This window comes from Orycteropus afer, unplaced genomic scaffold (genome assembly GCF_000298275.1).
Source record: "Orycteropus afer afer isolate SDZICR_OR568_19922 unplaced genomic scaffold, OryAfe1.0 scaffold00699, whole genome shotgun sequence".
Lineage (NCBI taxonomy): Eukaryota > Metazoa > Chordata > Mammalia > Tubulidentata > Orycteropodidae > Orycteropus > Orycteropus afer.
In genome coordinates, this window is record NW_006922286.1 from 123,288 (window position 1) to 142,527 (window position 19,240).

Genomic DNA, 19,240 nt, shown 5'->3' on the forward strand with positions numbered 1-19,240 from the left:
TAGTGATACTGCCTCGGAAACCCAAGGAGGGGTTGCTATGAGTCGGGGCCGATTCAATGGCAAATAACAACAACAACACAAATATATGGCATAAATAGACTACCAAGCATAATTTAAAATGCACATACAGCAGAAGATCAACTAGATGAATGAGACCTTCTAAAAATTAAATTTTTATGTGCTTCCAAAGACTTCTCCCAAAGAGTAAAAAGAGAACCTACAGATTGGGAAAAAGTATTTGGTAACAACATATCTGACAAGTGACTTATTTCTAAAATTTATAGAAAACTACAACACCTCAACAACAAAAAGAGTAAATTAAATCTAATCCAATTTAAAAAAATGGGCAGAAGACATGAATAAACACTATACCAAGAGGATATTCAGGCAGCCAACAAATATATGAAGAAATATTCACAATCATTAGCCATTGTTGTTGTTGTTATGTGCTGTCGAGTCAGCCCAACTCATAGCGACCCCGCCTTGGGTTTCTGAGGCATATCACTATGGAAGTAGATTGCCCAACCTTCCTTCCGAAGAGTGGCTGGTGGGTTTGAACCACCAGCCTTCTGATTATCAGTCTTGCCCCAGAACTAATAGCAAAGTTCTACAAGACAGAAAATAACAAATGCTGGTAAGAATGTGGAGAGATTGGGACTGTCATACATTGCTGGTAGGACTGTGAAATGAGACAACCACTGTGGAAAGCAGTATGGCAAATCCTTAAAAAGTTGAAATTAGAAATACCATTTGACCCAGCAATCCCATTACTATGAATATATCCTAAAGAAGTGAGAGCCAGGACAAGAACAAATACATGCACACCCATGTCCTTCGCAGTACTATTTACAATAGCCGAAAGATGGAAACCACCTAGGTGCCCATCAATAGAAGAATAGATAACCAAACTATGGTACATATACACAATGGAATACTATGCAACCCTAAAGACTAATGCAGAATCTGGAAAACACCGCATAACATGGATGAACTTGGAGAACATTATGCTGAGTCAAATAAGTCAATCACAGGACAAATATTGTATTAGTTTGCTATTGTAAAAAGTCAAGGAAAGGTTTACATATGGAAGGAAAATTTATTTGTTGGTTACCAGGGGTTGGAGGGGAGGGAAGGGAACACTTCTAGATAGGCATAGACAAGAATTAATTTGGATGAAAGGAAGGGCAATGTACCAAATGTGAGTGATCAACACAGTGGCATTGAGGAAGAGGAAGACATAGAGAAGTGCATGGGAGACAACAAAGATGAACGCTTTTGCACATACAGTACTGCATTGTCAGTGATGGCAAATATTGATCTACTGGTGGATAGATGGTGGGACAGGCTGAACTAGTGGGTTTGTCTATGCAGGGGGAAGTGTGCCCATGACCATGTATGGGGTTGGTAGATGACGTTTCTACAAGTGTATTTGTATGTTCTATAAGAATGTCCAGGTATATAGTAGAGCTGACAAAGGACAAGGTTGTAGTCACTTCTTGGCCATAGTCAGCTACCCAGAGGGAGCAAGTAGTTGGACTTGAAGGCTTGGGACCATGGTCGTAGGGGTCATCAAGCACAATTGGCATACCATACTACATAAAAACTTTGTTCTACATCCTACTTTGGTGAGTAGCAACTGGGATCTTAAAAGCTTGCAAGCAGCACCTAGATGCAATGATGGGTCTCTCCTCAACCAGAGCAAAGAAGAATGAAGAAAACCAAAGACATATGGAAACAATTAGTCCAAGGGACTGGTACACCATGCAATCCACAGCCTATACAACCATGAGACCAGAAGAACTAGATGGTGCCCAGCTACCACTGTCAAACAGTCACAGGGGGATCGATGCAGTATATCCTAGATAGAGTGGGACCAGGTTTGCTGGTCTGATAGAGTCTAGTGAGACCCCTGAGACTATGGCCCTTAACTGCCCTTCACGTCTGGACCTGAACTCACTCCTATGACTTCCAGCCAAATAAAAGATAGGCATATGAGCTGAATATTTACTTCAGGTAGATAAACTCCTTGGAGAGATCAATCATGGGAGAATAGAAGGGCAGTGTATGTACAGGGAGAATGTTCGGGGGAAGAGTGTATGGGAGAGAAGGGCAAAGGGAAGAGGTAGCTATGGAGGGGAAGTGGGAAGGGAGCTGTTACATTGTAGGATATTGCAGTCAATGTCATGAGACAAAATGTGTATGAACTGCTGTATGGAAAGTGAATTTGCTCTATAAACTTTCACCCAAATCACAATAATTTTTGTTGTTGTTGTTGTTGTTAAAGTAATGATTGTTAAAATAAAATACAATGGACATCAGAGAAAGGACTTTGGTTTCAGACAAACTAAATTGGGTTTGAGGTTCAGATCTCCCAAATAATCGGAATTTAGATAAAGTATTAATTTCTCTAAGCTTCTCTAAGCTTCAATTATCTCAAAAGGTAGGAAGATCAATTAGAAAATTAATTCAATAATCTAGAAAAGTGATGATAGTAGCCTAAATCAATATGGTAGCTATGGAGATGGTAAGAAGTAGTTGGCTTCCCCTGGATACAATTTGAGGGATCAGTTGACTGTTGAATGTGGAAAAAGAGGAGTTAATTATGATTTCAAGGTTTCTTGCCAGAGCAATTAGAAAGATGTAGTTGTCAGCAACTGAGAAGAGAATACAAATAGGACCAGGGGTGGAAGTGTGAGGTTAGGTGTATAGTTTTAGATATGTTAAATTTGACATGACCATAGGGGGAGAAGAAAAAGTAAAAGTAATAGCCAATCAGATATTTGAATCTAGAGAGTTCTGGACAAGAGCTGTAAATTTCATAATAGTCAGCACATATTGGTATTTAAAGGCCATGAGTCGGAATCCATGAGTCAGAATCCACTCGACCACAAATAGCAAAAACAACAAAGGCACAAATATGGGTCAGATTACCCAGGGAGGAAATGCAGACTAAGAGAAGGTATCCAAAGAGGAAGGTCTGGAACACATCACTGTTTACAGTTGGAGGAAATGAGGAAGAACCAACAAAGGAAGAGGAGAAAGAATAGCTAATGAAGTAGAATAAAAACCAGAAGAATGTGAGGTTTGGGAAACCAAGTGAAGAAAGAAGGAGGGAATGAACAATTGTGTCAAATGCTGTCAAAAGCTTTTTAAGAAGGGGACTGAGAATTGACCATTGGATTTAGCCACAAGTAGGTCACTTGTGACTTTGACTAGAGCAGTTTGGTGGAGTAGTGAGGATGAAAGTCTAAGAGTCAAGAAGGAAAGGGACAAGAAGAATTGGAGAAAAAATATATATGTAACTCTTTCTAAGGAGTATTACTATTTAAAAAAAAAAAGGACAGAACTGGGAGAGTCAGTAACTCAAGAGGCAAATAGAATCAAGAGAATTTTATTTTTTAAAGAAGTAAATGTCATAATATTTATGATGTTGGAAGAACGGGGAAAATATGCTGGAATGACATAGATTTTTAGTAATTTAAAAGGCAAACAAAAGAAAGCAAAAAAAATTAAAAAGCAACATAATATGAGAAAGAGTAGAATTCAGGACAAAAAATGGGACAGAAGTTAATAACATATATATTCATCTGATAACCTATGGAACAAACTAAAAAAAGTTATCAAAGAAATAATCCTTGAAAGAACACTGAACCCAGATGAATTTATGGGCAAGACTGATCAGGTATTAAGGTAAATGATCATTTCTTTGCAATTTAACCTGATGCAGACAATGAAAAGAAAGGAAACATTTTAACAAGTTACAAGAACTCTGATACCAAAAACTGACAGAAAAGAAAGAAAAAGAAAGTCAACATTGATACTAAAAGCCTTAAAATTTGAATAAATTATATCTAGCAATGTATTACATCTACTCCTCACTTATTGACTACTCATTAACTGACATTTCTCACTTACAACAATAGTAAAATTCTACTATCCAACTATTTTGTTCATTAAGTTGGATTGCCTCTCTTCATCCAGCTCCCAGTCCTCCTGCAGAGCCACCCATGTCTGTCAGCCTCATAGCAGCTGGCTCTCCAGAAGGTCTCTTGCCACACTGGAGCCATCATTGCAGCTCTTTGTGCAAAAGAGGTGAATGAGATGGAAGTTGAGGGAGCTCATCTGAGAAGGACCCATAGGTGGTCAGAGGGGCCCAGAAGGAGGTAGAAGAGCTGGAGGGACCAAGTCCTACAGTGAGAAGCATACTGGGGATAATCTGGGACTTGGAGGCTCCAGCAGAAGACAGCCACCTCCTTCTCCCTGGCCAGGCTACTGAGCTACTCTTCTAAGTAGCTGTTAGTTTCCAGTCTCTCGGCCTCAGATTCCAAGGCTTTTAGGACCTCACTCAATTCTGTGGGGTCATCCCTGGCCTGCAGGGCAGCAGCATGCAGCTAGGGCAGCAGAGGGGGTGGTTGTTGGGGGCATAGGCATGGGCATGGGCAACAACCCCACTGACCATCTTGACCTCCTGGTCTTGCCAGCTGCCCAAGCCTCAGAGCTGCCAACTGTACTCTAATCCAGCTGCCTGGCACCAACCTCAACAGCATGGCCATGGAGTCTAGAGCGCAGAGATGCCAGGGGCACATCAGTTGTGAGAGTCCATAATCAATGATATGTCTATAATCAATGATATTGCTGAGGAGCCCTAGTGGTACAAACAGTTAAGCACTTGGCTGCTAACCAAAAGATTGATGATTTGAATCCACTGAGTGGCTCTGCAGGAAAAAGACATGACTATGTGCTTCGGTAAAGATTGTAGCCTAGGGAGCCCTATGGGGCAGTTCCACAGATGGGGTCACTATGACGCAAAATCAACTTGATGTCACTTAACAACAAATACAATTGAAAGTAGAAACACAATTATAACCTTCTCAATAGGAGATAAAAGAGCATTTAATATAAATTCAATAGTTATTCATGATTAAAAAAAAAAAACGACATTCCTAATTAAGTTGAGAACATGATTACATGCCAGCTTTCATCATTATTTTTCAATAATGTCTTGGAAATTTTAGTCAGTGTAATAAAGCAAAAAAGGGATATTTTAAAAGCATAATTATTCTAAAGGAAAAGAACAATTATCATTTTTGCAAATGATCTAGCTGTCTAACTGGAAAATTCAAGCAAGGAGAAGGAAACACTATTAGAATTATTTTTTTTTAATCCACTAAAATGTCAGTATGCCAAAAATATAGAGAAATCAATAGCTTTTCATAGACTAAGTAGAGTTCTTATTTAAAATTCTATTTATAAAAGCAATCCCCCTAAAAAAGTCCCTCTAGTAAGAAATGTAATGTGATCTGCATAGGTAATTTTAAATAGTCTAGAAACCACATTTTGAAAAATAAAAGCAGATAAAATTAGTCTTAAAAATATATATTATTTAACCTAATATGTCCAAAATATTGTTCCAATATCTAATCAATACTTGTAAATCATGAATGAAATCTTTTACATTTTTCATAGTAAATCTTCAAAATTCAATGATTTTTATAATTATAATACATGTCAATTTGGAATAGCCACATTTCAAGTCCTCACTAGTGACCTGTGGCCAGTGGCTACTATACTGGACATTACAGCTCCAGTATACCTAAATACTACATAATAGTGTATGTGTGTCGTTGCTGTTGTGTTGTTATGTGCCATTGAGTCGTACCCGACTCATAGCGACCCCTCCTTGGGTTTCCAAGGCAGTATCACTCCGGAAATAGATTGCCCCATCTTCCTTCCGAGGAGTGGCTGGTGGGTTCGAACCGCCAGCCTTCTGGTTAGCAGTCAAGTGCCTTAGGCACTACTAACAAACTCAAAAAACTCCAACATTTCTAAGGAACAGAAGAGGAGATTTTATTAAAAGGACAAAGATATGATATGTTCCTAGATTGTTGTTGTTATGTGCCGTCGAGTCAGCCCCGACTCATGGCAACCCCTCCTTGGGTTTCTGAGGCAGTATCACTACAGAAGTAGATTGCCCAACCTTCCTTCCAAGGAGTGGCTGGTGAGTTTGAACCACCAGCCTTCTGGTTAGCACTCAAGTGCCTTAGGCACTATGCTACCAGAGTTCCCATGTTCCTAGAAAGAAAGTCTTAATTAATACTGTAAGATATCAATTTTCTCCCCAAAATTATTACATAAACTCATCTAAGACCTAAAAGAAATTCCAATGACTTTCTTTGGAGAACTTAACAAAATGATTCCAACGTGTAGAAGCATAAATGACAAAGAATATCTAGAAATTTTGAAAATGACGTATGAAGAGGGTTGGGGTTTGCCATAACAGTTATCTAAATATCATCAGATATTTATGTATGTTATCAATTTACAAAAATTACAACAATGCAATCCTAGCAGATCAATAGAGACTACAAGAACTATTAAAACAGAAGAGTTTAACAGATGATAAATGTTGTATTATAAATCAGTGGGAAAGGAATATGTTATCAAATATATGGAATTGGGACCACTTTTTAAAATGTAAAGTTTTGTGTCTATTTTATATCTTAAAAGAAATACCAAAGGATTTAGGTGAAAAAACAAGAAAGCAGTAGAGTGGTAGAAAATTTATTGTTGAGTATTTGTAGAATTTTGGAGTGGGAAAAATTTTTCCAAGATAGAAATCATAATTAGAGAACAATAAAAACTACCAAAAACAACATGTTATGGATTGAACCCACCAGCCACTCCTCAGAAGGAAGGTTGGGCAATCTACTTCTGTAGTGATAAAGCCTTGGAAACCTAAGGAGGGGTCACTATGAGTCAGGTCCGATTCAACAGCAAATAACAACAACAACAACAATACTTGTGTTGGGAGCTCTGGTAGCATAGTGCCTAAGGCACTTGACTGCTAACCAGAAGGCTGGCAGTTCAAACTCACCAGCCACTCCTTGGAAGGAAGATGGGGCAATCTACTTCCGTAGTGATACTGCCTCGGAAACCCAAGGAGGGATCGCTATGAGTCGTGGCCAACTCGAGGGCACATCACAACAACAACACACCTATGGATGTAATCCCATTCGGAAACAGGGTCTTCTTTGTTATGTTAATGGACCTTATCAGTATAGAATGTGTCCTAAACCTAATCACTCTGTAGTTATAAGAAACAGCATAGACACAGAGACAAACACACACAAGTGGGAAAAGACAGATGCCATGTGGAGATCACCAAGGAACAGAAGGGCAACAGTAGTTGAAAGAGACAAGGATCTTTCTCCAGAGCCAACAGAGAAGGAGCCTTCCCCTGTGTCCTGAATTCAGACTTCTAGCCTCCTAAACTGTTGAGAAATAAATTCCTGTTCTTTAAAGCAACCATTGTCATATTTCTGTTACAGCAGCATTAAGAAACTACTATGTAAGTAAAAAGCTAATTTGCTAGTAAAACTAGTAAAGTAATTCCAACACATATGAACAATAATACCGCAATCCATAAATATTTGTCATAGATCCATAAGAAAGAGATGAACAATCCAAAAGGAAAAACAAATGGCACATAAACAGGGTAATAGACAGAAGAAAATGTGTTACAAGTTTTCACCTATCAAGCTGGCAAAGATGAAGAGATGCTAATCACGTTGACAATGTTGCAAAGAAAGGAATGCATACTATTGGCCATGACATGGACAATCTTTTTTGATGCAAAATGTGGCTGTATGTAAAAAGCCTTAAAAAACATGTATATTTTTGATCCAACATTTTCATTTGTGAGTATTTGTGTTATGGAAATAATTAAGTAATATATGTGCAAGTACAGTTTCAAAGATTTTCCTCCTGGCACTGTTTCTAATAGCAAAAAACAGGAAACAAATTTTTGGTTCAAATAAATTGTGATACATAATGGAAAACTAGGCAGTCATTACAAGTGTCTTGCAGATATATCCATTGATGTTAAGGACAAAAGTGTTTACAAATACTATGTGTGACATGATAAACTTTAAAGGAAGAAAGTGTTGATACATACATAGGAATGTATCTAGAAGGATATATAAGAAAGTTTTACCAATGGTTATCTCAGAGTGAATGGTATTTCACTCTCTTTTAAGCTCTTTATCTTGCTTGTCAGTATTTACTGATTTTTCTACAATGATCATGAACTGTTTTTATAAGAAGAAAAATTTAAACTTAATTTTTCAGAAAATATTTTTTAAACACCCCCCCAATTATTATTTTCCCTTTCTCAGAAGTAACACTGTAACTTCATGCACTAGTCAAGCTGCACAATGTGTCAAAATAAAAAATTTAAATGCCAACTGACAGACTGTCTGTAGTTTATATATTATATGGAGCCAGCAGATAATTCCTTCCTTGATCTAAATAACTATAAATTAGATTATCTGAAAAAATCCCCTTGAGCTTTTTGGCTGTCCATTGTAGACATATGCGCAAAGCATCTAATGAAAATACTTTCCACATTTGCTAATGAGATAAGTTTCCCTTTTCAAATGAGGGAGATGGTACTATTCCCTAAAGTGAAGCTATACATGAAATAAGTAAGATGTTCAGTATCTGAGTGGAACCTAGTAAAATTAAACCAGAAAAAAAAAAATAATAATAATAATGCCCTTTACAGTATTTCAAGAACTTGTGCAATTATAGAAGAATAAACTGTCAGTTTAGAGATGTAAGGCACACAGATTAAATCTTAAAGGCATTTTTTGTTTGGGTGTCCCATAGAGAAGTTGTAAATCTGAAACAGGAAACTTGAAATCATTAAGGTCACATATTTATAACATCATATTCAATTAGGTCAGAAAAGTGCAATTTCTGTCATCATGTCATAAAAAGATGTGTTTTCCTCTCAGATCTCTTATGAAAAAAAGCTCCCATATTGTTATAGATAGGGGCTGTTTTCAATCAGTTACAAGAAGCAATCCAATTACTAGATGGTTTAGTGCAGTAACTGACTCCAGACTAATTTAATTTCTTTAGGTCTCTAAAGATCAATTGATCTGATTTGTCCCATCCCCAAAGGCTGTTTAGGAAAAATTCAGACTTAAATACCTGGAAATGAAATCCAAAACCTTGACCAATTTCACACTACTTAGGTCATCATGCAAACTTTCAGCTAGTCACATAAGAGTGTTCTCTTGGCCCTCAGACCATTGAAAGCTACTTAGCTTCATGTACATGTGAGCACTCCCCACATCACGATGCTTATTCAATAAGTGGAAAATGTGGCTGCATGCATTATCAAATCTGTCGTTCCAAAGGGCAGTCAGAATGGCACCCATATCTCATGAGCACATGGGCAACTAAAGGGCTATTTTTACCCTATGAGCAGGCAGCTTATTAAGACTTAAACACAGACTTAGATGAGGTGAAAGCTGATAGACCAAATGGTTCTCTATTAAGATGAAGAATTTTACATTTTTTTAAATTTACAAAGTGCTTTCATAAACACCTTGCTGAATTCACAAAATTAACCCTTGAAGTGAGCAAGCTTACTTTCAGGATTTTCTAGATGAGGAAACAGATTCAGATGTCAGGTAAATTGTCCAGGATCACTCAGCCAGTAAAAGGCAGAGTTAGGACTCTAACTCATGATTTTCGTCTCCCAATATGTCATACCTACCCTGTGATATCCACCGCCTGTCTGTCAGTTTGTCATACATACTGTGGTGGCTTGCACATTGCTGTAATGCTGGAAGGTATGCCACTGGTATTTTCAAATACCAGTAAGGGCCGCCCATGGGAGAAAGGTCTCAGCAGAGCTTCTAGACTAAGACAGACTAAGAAGAAAGGCCTAGATATCTACTTCTGAAACCCAACCAGCCAATGAAAATTCTGTGTATCACAACAGAACATTGTCTGACACAGTGTTGGAAGATGACGCCAAACATATGAAGATGGTGCAGGACTGGGCAACATTTTGTTCTCTTATCTACTTCCAGTGATACCGCCTCAGAAACCCAAGGAGGGGTTGTATGAGTCAGATCCGACTTGATGGCAGTGAGGTTTTTTGGGGTTTTCTTTTTTTTGGTATACATAAGGTCACCCTGAGTCAGAGCCAATTAAAAACAAAAACCAAACGCACTGCCATCTAGTCAGATCCAACTCATAGCAACCCCTCCTTGGGTTTCCGAGGTGGTATCACTATGGAAGGGAGCTCTGGTAGTATAGTGCCTAAGGCACTTGACTGCTAACCAGAAGGCTGGCGGTTCAAACCCAAACAGCCACTCCTCGGAAGGAGGATGGGACAATCTACTTCCATAGTGATACTGCCTCGGAAACCAAGGAGGGGTCGCTATGAGTCAGGTCTGACTCACGGCATATAACAACAACAACAACATCACTATGGAAGTAGATTGCCCAATCTTCTTTCTGAGGAGTAGCTGGTGGGTTTGAATCGCCGGCCTTCCACCAAAGCTCCTAGGCAGCAATTAACAACAATCCTCTGACCTAAGACAGAAGATGGGATGTACACAATATAAACATCAGTACTGTTCCACCGACTCGGTGCCTTCACTGGTATTTGACATGACTGAAACTGAGAAAAGGTTCACTTATTTATAATCCCATCTACATAAACCCAGTCCAAATCAGCACCTCTGATAGAAAATAGGAAATGAAAAAGACCTCGTCTAAATGACAGCAACATTTGTCAATGGATTCATTGCTGATAAATACTCCCTGACTTGTGTTTCACAAACTATTTGCCCTTCTTTGTCCCAACTCATTGGAGACTTACACATTTGCCTTCTCTCTGAATTTTGTATTGGATTCTCAACCACAAACTCAAGCTTCTTTTCTGGAACCCCAAAATCCTCAACCACTTAACAAGCTTTTCAGAAAATCTATCTTTGCCTTTTAATCAAATCCCATAGCCTTTGTCCAACATTCAGCCTGTCCTGCTGACTTCTCTGACTCCCCACACCCTCTATATCTATTTCCCAAGTCAAAACCAATACCCTATATCCTGCCAGTTGGGTTAGGAAAGGATTTGACAGATGTTGCACAAATATTTTATTCCTTTATTTGAGTTTCTAAGACATATTGGGCAGAAGTACTGAGATAAGAAGATATGACCACAATGTGATAGATAACAAAGATGTGTAAGAAATGTGTAGCAGTTGATAGGGAAACCATACAAAAATGTGGGAATAAAATAAAACAGAGGGCTGATGGCTAGGGTACCTTACCTCTCAATAAAGACTTCCAGATACATAAAAGAAAAAGTACAGAAAGTTACATAGTGTGTTTGAGAAATACAATCAATTTGGCTGAAAAATTCTGTGTGGAAAACACCTTTTTTTGATATTAATATTGGCAAACTGTGGGACTCAATATAGTTGTTACCTATCAATAGATGGTCTCACACTGTGAGTACCATTTTAACTCAATAACAATGTAAGGTAAGTTACAGGCACATAAATGTGACTTGTCTTCTTAAAATCCTGAAACCTGTCGTCTTGTGTATTAAATATAAGAAGCCTGTGGGTCACTGGCTCAAACCTACTCAGTAACTCTGCAGAAGAAAGGCCTGATGAACTGCTCCCATTAAGATTACATCCAAGAAAACCCAGTTCTACTCTGTAACACATGGGGTCACCACAAGTCGGGTACCAACTCAGCAGCAACTAACAATCACCACCACCCTACACATAATTATGGGACCTTGAATTAAATGTAATTTCCTTTTTGCAAAATTCCAAACGACCTTCACACTCTTCATGTTAGCAAATACATCCACTTCAGAGGGCAAGAGGCTACCAAGATTGCATTTTTCTGCAGATTGCCACTTTCCCAGAGAAGACACTTTATTGATTATCATCTAGAGGACTGAATCTTTGATAACAACAAAGCCCTATTTTTTAACAGTCGAATAAATGTCCTGAGCAAAGAAACCACTTCACAAAACCACCTCAGACATTGAGCACAAATAGATCCAGTTGCAGCAGCTGTCAGGACTTAAGTAGTTGCATATCTATAGAGTTTACATCTGGAAGGGGTGGGGGCAGAGAATTGGAGACTGTATGCAGTAAACTTATGGTTCTTTAAGAGTTGAAAGAGGAGTGTCCTTACAAACTCTCTCGTCTCTTTATCTTATCTGGACAAAAAGTAAACAGAAAATTCTCATTACCTCTCAATGTCAGTGAGCCTGGAGGAGTCCCGGAATCCTTTGGCAAAAGGGTTGCTATCTATTTTCAGCTTGGTAATCTGGAAAGAATGGGTGACAAAACTAGATCATTTCCGAGGTCAAGGAAGTTAAATCAGGAATAAAGAGTTTGTTCATTTTCCATAGCACCCCAAGGATATCTTAAGGTCTCAGTGTCATGAGAAGGGTCCAAAGTACTACAGAAGTTCACAGGAAGGACGGATCAGTGCCTGTGGGAATGGCCAAGGAAGGAGGTAGTTGAGGAGAGATTGGCCCTATCAACAGGCTAGAGCTCAATCAGCAGAGATAATTAGGATTGGGGCCCTTTTAGGCAAGGGTAGATGTGAACAATGTGGCTGGGGTTTGAAGTATTTAAAAGAGTAGTGAAATGTTAGGGCTAGATTGGGTGGTGAGGTGGTGTGTTGTGTGTGTGGGGAGAAGTGGTGTCTAAATAGGATACGTTGTTGTTAGTTCCCCTAGTGTAGATTCCAACTGATGGTGACCCTATGGGTGCAGATTTACAGCCTTGGAAACCCTATGGAGCAGTTCCACTCTGTCCTATGAGGCAGAATCGACTGGACAGCAGTGGGTTATAGGGTTTTGAAGGCTGTGACCTCTTGTAAGCAGATCAGCAGGCCTGTGTTCATAGGCATCTCTGGGTAGGTTTGAACCACCAACCTTTCAGCTAGTAGTTGAGCGCTTAACCATTTGCACAACCCCGGAACTCCTGCTTAGATGGGAGAATGCTGGCATTGGTGAGCAATGGGGAATGAAAGCAAGAATGATTGCTTCATTCTGACTTGACAATACCTTTTTTAATACTATAGGTACACATACATATCATAATAGATAAAAAAGATAAAATGGCTAATAATAGCCTAATGTTCAATACAATATTGATATATACGATATAAAGCTTTAAGAGTATAAATTTATCCCTGTTCCTATTGTCATTTAACTAAATTAGAATCAAATTAATCATATTCTAGCATCTTTTCACACAATATTATCTTTAGAGTTTCTGTGAGGCAGAATCTAGGCCGTAATGGGTTTGGAATTTTTGCTTTTGTTTGTTTTGCTTATATGCCAAAAAAAAAAAAAAAAACCTAATACAAAAGAATTACAGTCTGAAGTATTAAGTGTCTAGGCTATGGTATTCATAATTCCCACAGTATTAATATTAATGTAGAAGGATCCATTGAATCATATGGACTGCTCCTTTGAATTAAAAAAAGAAGAAAGTTAGATTGAGAAGCAAAGAAAAGAAAATACTGATTAAAGATACTGAGACACCATCTAGTGCATGCCCTCATCCGACAGATGAGCACAATGGAGCACAAAGAGCAGCATCAGTACCAATATGTTGCTGGTTAGTAACTTCATTAGAACCAAGGAAACCTTTCAAGAGAGTCACAGCTAGTTAGTGTCAAAATAGAACCCACATTAATTAGAGAGTGATATACACAAAATGGGAGCTCTGGTAGCATAGTGGCTAAGACACTTGCCTGCTAACCAGATGGCTGGCAGTTCAAACCCACCAGCCACTCCTCGGAAGGAAGGTTGGGCAATCCTACTTCCATAGTGATACTGCCTCGGAAACCCAAGGAGGGGTCGCTATGAGTCGGGTTTGACTCGATGGCACAGAACAACAACAACAACAACACACACAAAATACTCTTAACTTAGGGGAAAAAGTTACAGATGGAGGCATTTACTCTTCCTTAACATTAAGGAATAACATTAAGAAATAACATCAAAATAGACAGCTTAAAATATTATTGTGACAAAAAGCAACTTTTCCTCTGATCAGAGTGCATTTATAGTTCATTTTCAACCATTAATACCTCAAGAATTGTTCTTTGGATTACAAAATAAAGCCACCATTTTTTATTTTCACGATCTCTTGAAAAGTGAACTAAACCAACGTGCAAGTTGCAACAAAATTATTTACCTCACTGAAAATGCAGCCTCCCACACTATCTCAACCCACTGCTCCTCTCTATCCATAACACTGGCAAGTCAGAGGATTGATTATCTGATAATATTGATTTTAAGGCCACTGGACAGTGCCTCAGAAATGCTCATTTTTTGCCCATGGGCACTCATTCTAAAACAAAGAAAATAGCTAATTTCCTTTTTAGCTTTGTTATGGACATTGATAAACAGGGAAAGAAGTGAGCTAGATAAATGAGAAATCTGTCCTCAATGAATAGCATTATCTATGTCAAGCATGCGTGTAAAGAAATGTCAGAAGCCCCTGAGGTTGCTTCTAACAGGTAGTCATCAAGACTTCAAAGAGAATCTTCTCTCACACAGAGCTACTGTTTTAAAAGTCTGAATGTCTGAAAGACAGTCTGTTTCAGTCATTTATTCAGACTAGGATTTAAGATTTGAAGGATAATTTTTGGGAAAAAAGAAAAGAATTTATTTGTTTGATATAAACAGTAGACATTTTCTCTAATGCCCAATCAGTATGTTTTAAGATTATAAAATATCAACTAGAGTTTAAAATCTATGGCCCTTTCCATGGAATAACCAGAAGTTAAAATGCTTTATGTTTCTAAAGGGCTCTCTATAGCTCCTGAAAATACTTTGACAATATAATAATTCATCCAACAAATATTTACGGAGAATTGATTACTTATCAGACACTGTGCTAGCTATTGGAAGGTACAAAGATAAAAAACACACGGTCTTTGCCCTAATGAAGCAGGGACCAGGCAGAGAGATGCACAGCTGACCACAACTTGAAGGGATATAAGTGGCTCTAAAGAGGGTATCATGCTGGGTAAAGGAGGGGGTCAGCACAAAAGGGGAAGACCCTCAACGAGATGGACTGACAGAGTGTGTGCAACAGTGGGCTCAAACACATCAGGGACTGTGAGGCGGGTGCAGGACCCGGCAGTGTTTCATTCTGTTGGACTCAGGGTCACTATGAGTCGGAACCAATTTGATGGCACCTAACAACAACAAAGAGGGTGGCACCATAGCCACTAAGGGATTAATGACGTTAAGAGTTACATAATCAAATCAAAAATTTCAAACCGAAACTGCACAAGAGAACAATAAACGTAAGGTTTCTTGTGTAGCACATTGATAAAATTGAAAAGTGAATGGGTTTGAGGACGGATAACATTTTCTAGAGACAATGGCAGATCATTTATCTGACGGAAAAAAGTTTTCAAAGAACATCTTTTGCAGCCATCCCTCTAAAATATATGAACCACATCAAGTATGGTTTGTCTTTATAAACAACAAGGATGGAAATCATTGTTGTAATACTTAAAGAAAGACCTCCAAAAGGTAGAGGAGATTGGCTCAGAATATGATAACTGTGGGATTATCTAAAATCCTTCAGTGTTCTATACCACATAGAGAAAGCATACTCTCAAAACATGTCTGTTACTGAACTGATGTATCACCACATCTGGTATTACTGCTATAACTTAGAACAAGGAACTGAATTAAGTTCACGGAGTTTTAGGTATTTTTGGAATTTTCTTTTTTCACTAGATTTATGTACTTTTAATATTTTTAGTCTGTCTTAGGAGAAGCAATAGTAACTTTTTTGTTTTTCATTTTGATATAGTTTCACATTGCAGAAAAATTGTAAGAATAATAAAAGACACAGATTCATATCATACAGCCAGCAATAATTCCACTATAATTCATGAATTAAAAAAAACAGCTCAAGAAAACAATCAGGAATTTACTTTCTCTATTTGCCTAGGTAGTGCAAAAGCTAATGCACTCGGCTGCTAAATAAAAGGCTGGCAGTCTGAATCCACTCCGTCGTGCCTCAGAAGAAAGGCCTCGTGATCTACTTTTGGAAAAGTAATCACTGAAAATCCCTGTGAAGGACTGTTCTACTCTGACACACTTGGGATTGCCTTGACTTGGAATGGACTCAACCACAACTGTTGTTTTGTTTTGGTTCATGGACTACTTTACCTAATTTAAGGAGAAAGAATTATATTTGGACCAGTTAGAGGAAATTTTTTTTTTTTTTTAAAAAAAGCTCAGTAGATTTATTATTATGAAAACTGCAACAGGGCTCTGGATTGACACTGTAATTCTGAGCATGTTTTAGGGACTATTAATTAGCAGGACAAACTTCTTAGTGAACCCACAGTGCTAACTATGACAGCACTAGATTCTGAATATGCTGGAGTATCTACAATAAATACCACAGAAACATTTGTTAATCTTTAATTCAAGAACAAGCAGAAATATGATTTGATCTATTTACCAATTACATACTAAGTGAAACTTTTTGATTTTACATATCTTTAATTTTAAGATAATTTTTAAATGGTTAAAATTTAACATAATAAAATACTTCTCATATTTTATACTATTAAATTTTAAAAATTTAAGTTTAAAAAATATTTTTAAAACATCAGCCATAGATTTATTCCAGATATTTAAATAAAAACCAGCAGTCATGTAGAAAAATTCATTTCTGAGAATAAAGTTTTACATTCTTTTATGAAAATTGGGATAACTGAAAAGAAAATACACAATTTAGAATTGATGGAAGAAAGCAGCAGCATTATAGCCACCAATTTCAGTTGATCACTCATTTCATGAATTTCCTCATAGAGGATGCTTGAAGCTTCAAAGGTAGTACTAAAAGAAGTATCAAAAAAAAAAAAAAAATCAACTACCAAACATCAGATGAAGAGAAATCCAAGTGAAAAGTACAGCTTATTTGTAACTAAAAAATAAATTTAAAAAGCAGCAATGTCTTTCACTTTCTTAAGAAAAAGCTTTAACAGGTTAAGAGCAGCATGGGTTTAAGAAATCCTGTACAACAATTTTAATTCATAGTGACCCCACGTAACAGACCATGACTTCCCCATAAGGTTTCCTAGGCTATAATCTTTACAGGAGCAGATTGTCAGATCTTTGTCCCATGCAGGCAGACATTGGGTGGGTTCGAATTGCCAACCATTCAGCAGCCAAACTCCACACATAACCCAATCACTGATTCAAGCCAAAATACATGTGTTTGGTTTTTTTTAAAAACAAAACAAAACAAAACATTAATTATCTCTATAATATAGAACATATGTATTGCATCTCCTACCAGAAATTTCACTCTTTCAACATTGCTATTCCCAAAACCAAACTCACTGCTGTTGAGTTGATTCAGCTCCTTGGGTTTCTGAGGCAATATCTCTATGGAAGTGGATTGCTCAATCATCCTTCCAAGGAGTGGCTGGCGGTTTTGAACTGCTGGCCTTCTGGTAAGCAGTCAAATGCCTTAGGCACTACACCACCAGCACACCCATTATCTCTCAAGATAAATGTATGTATAACTTGAGGGCATACTTTGACACTGCCAGCTGTGCCAAAGAGCAGGGAACCTTTTCCAATGGTTATCACTCACTTTGATATCACTGGACTCAGAATCTAGCTGGGGTTCCGAGCCACAAGGTGAAATTGGTCCTCAGTGACCATTTCTCCAATTATCAGGAAAAGAGCTGTCTGAAGGCATTTAAAAATGAAACCTGACCTACACTTCAACTCTACAGCGATGGTTTGCCTGCTCAAAAACAATGCATGACCTTTCAATCTTAAATTATGAAATAGTTTGTTGAAAGTGTAATGTACTTAGCTTTTATCTAATAATACAAAGAAATGCAATCATTCCCTTGCAAAAATCAGAGAAGAAAACAGAAAAAAAAGTCCCATTTTCATTGTTCATAAATAAAATTCCTAGCCACATAAATGAGAAGCTTTTTTCAAAAAAGCAACTGGAAACTTTGATTTGATTTTTAATAACCTAAGGCATTTGACTGCTAACCAAGACTGGCAGTTCAAACCCACCAGCCACTCCTCGGAAGGAAGGTTGGGCAATCTACTTCTGTAGATACCGCCTCAGAAACCCAAGGAGGGGTCGTTGCGCGTAGGAATTGAGTCGATGGCAGTGAGTTTTTATACAAAGTTTAAAAGATATAAAAATGGCCCAAAGTGAACCCTTACTTCCTCCCCTCATCTCTTCCCTCTTTATTCTGTGTGCATGAAAAAATTCTATTGCTTCTATTCATTACATATCTACCTTGCTTATTTACTATATATTTCTTTTATTTTAAATTTGTTACAAAAAATTTTAAAAAGTAGCACACAAACACGATGCAGTGATGAAGAAGCAGTATGTTCTAGTTATGTAGTATTCCACTCAACAAAGCCCAGCCAAGTGGACACACAAACATAACTACCACACAGCAGATGCAGTGAGGCCTAGAAACAGTAGGGAGCAGCTTTAGAATGTTGTTGTTTGCTGTCAAGTTGATTTTAACTCACACCTTATATGATGACAGAGTAGAACAGCACCATAGGATTTTCTAGGCAGTAATCTTTATGGAGGAGCTCTGGTGGCGTAGTGCCTAAGGCACTTGACTGCTAACTAGAAGGCTGGTTCAAATCCACCAGCTACTCCTTGGAAGGAAGGTTGGGCAATCTACTTCCGTAGTGATACTGCCTCAGAAACCCAAGGAGGGGTCGCTATGAGTCAGGTCCAACTCAACAGCACATAACAACAACAACAACAACAATGTTTATGGGAGCAGATTGAGAGGTCTTCCTCCCACGGAGCAGCTGGTGGGTTTGAACTGTCAACCTTTCAGTCAGTAGCCAAGAGCTTAACCACTGTGCCACCAGGGCTCTGTAGAAAAGAGTACACCAAAATAAAAAAAAAAAAGTTGCTGTCCAGCTGATTCCTGTTTATAAAGGGTGTCCCACTGCCCTGGAGTAGATTTAAACTCATAGCGACCCTACAGGACAGAGCGCAACTGCCCCATAAGGTTTCCAAGGCTGTAACATCTTTTCCCACACAGCAACTGATGGGCAGAATTGCCAACCTTTTGGTTACCAGCCAAATGCCTTAACCACTGTGCCACCAGAGTTCTTTATAAAGGGTATATATACCCTTATATATATATAAACCTCACTGCCATGGAGTTGAAACCAACTCATAGTGACACCCGCCCCTTGGGTTTCTGAGGTGGTATCTCTACAGAAGTAGATTGCCAAGTCTTCCTTCTGAGGAGTAGCTGGTGGGTTTGAACTGCCAGTATTCTGGTTGGCAGTCAAATAACTTAGGCACTACGTCATATCTCACAACCATCAAGTCAATTTCAACTCATA

General features: G+C 38.1%; 1 protein-coding gene across 1 annotated transcript in view; it reads right to left on the minus strand.

Moving 5' to 3' along the window:
• TBX20 (T-box transcription factor 20) overlaps nt 1-19,240 on the minus strand; it is an 81,836-nt gene that overhangs the window by 44,347 nt on the left and 18,249 nt on the right. The window contains exon 6 of the mRNA XM_007957057.1: nt 12,074-12,150. Within this exon, the coding sequence (XP_007955248.1) occupies nt 12,074-12,150 (77 nt within the window). The remainder of the gene's footprint in view (nt 1-12,073; nt 12,151-19,240) is intronic.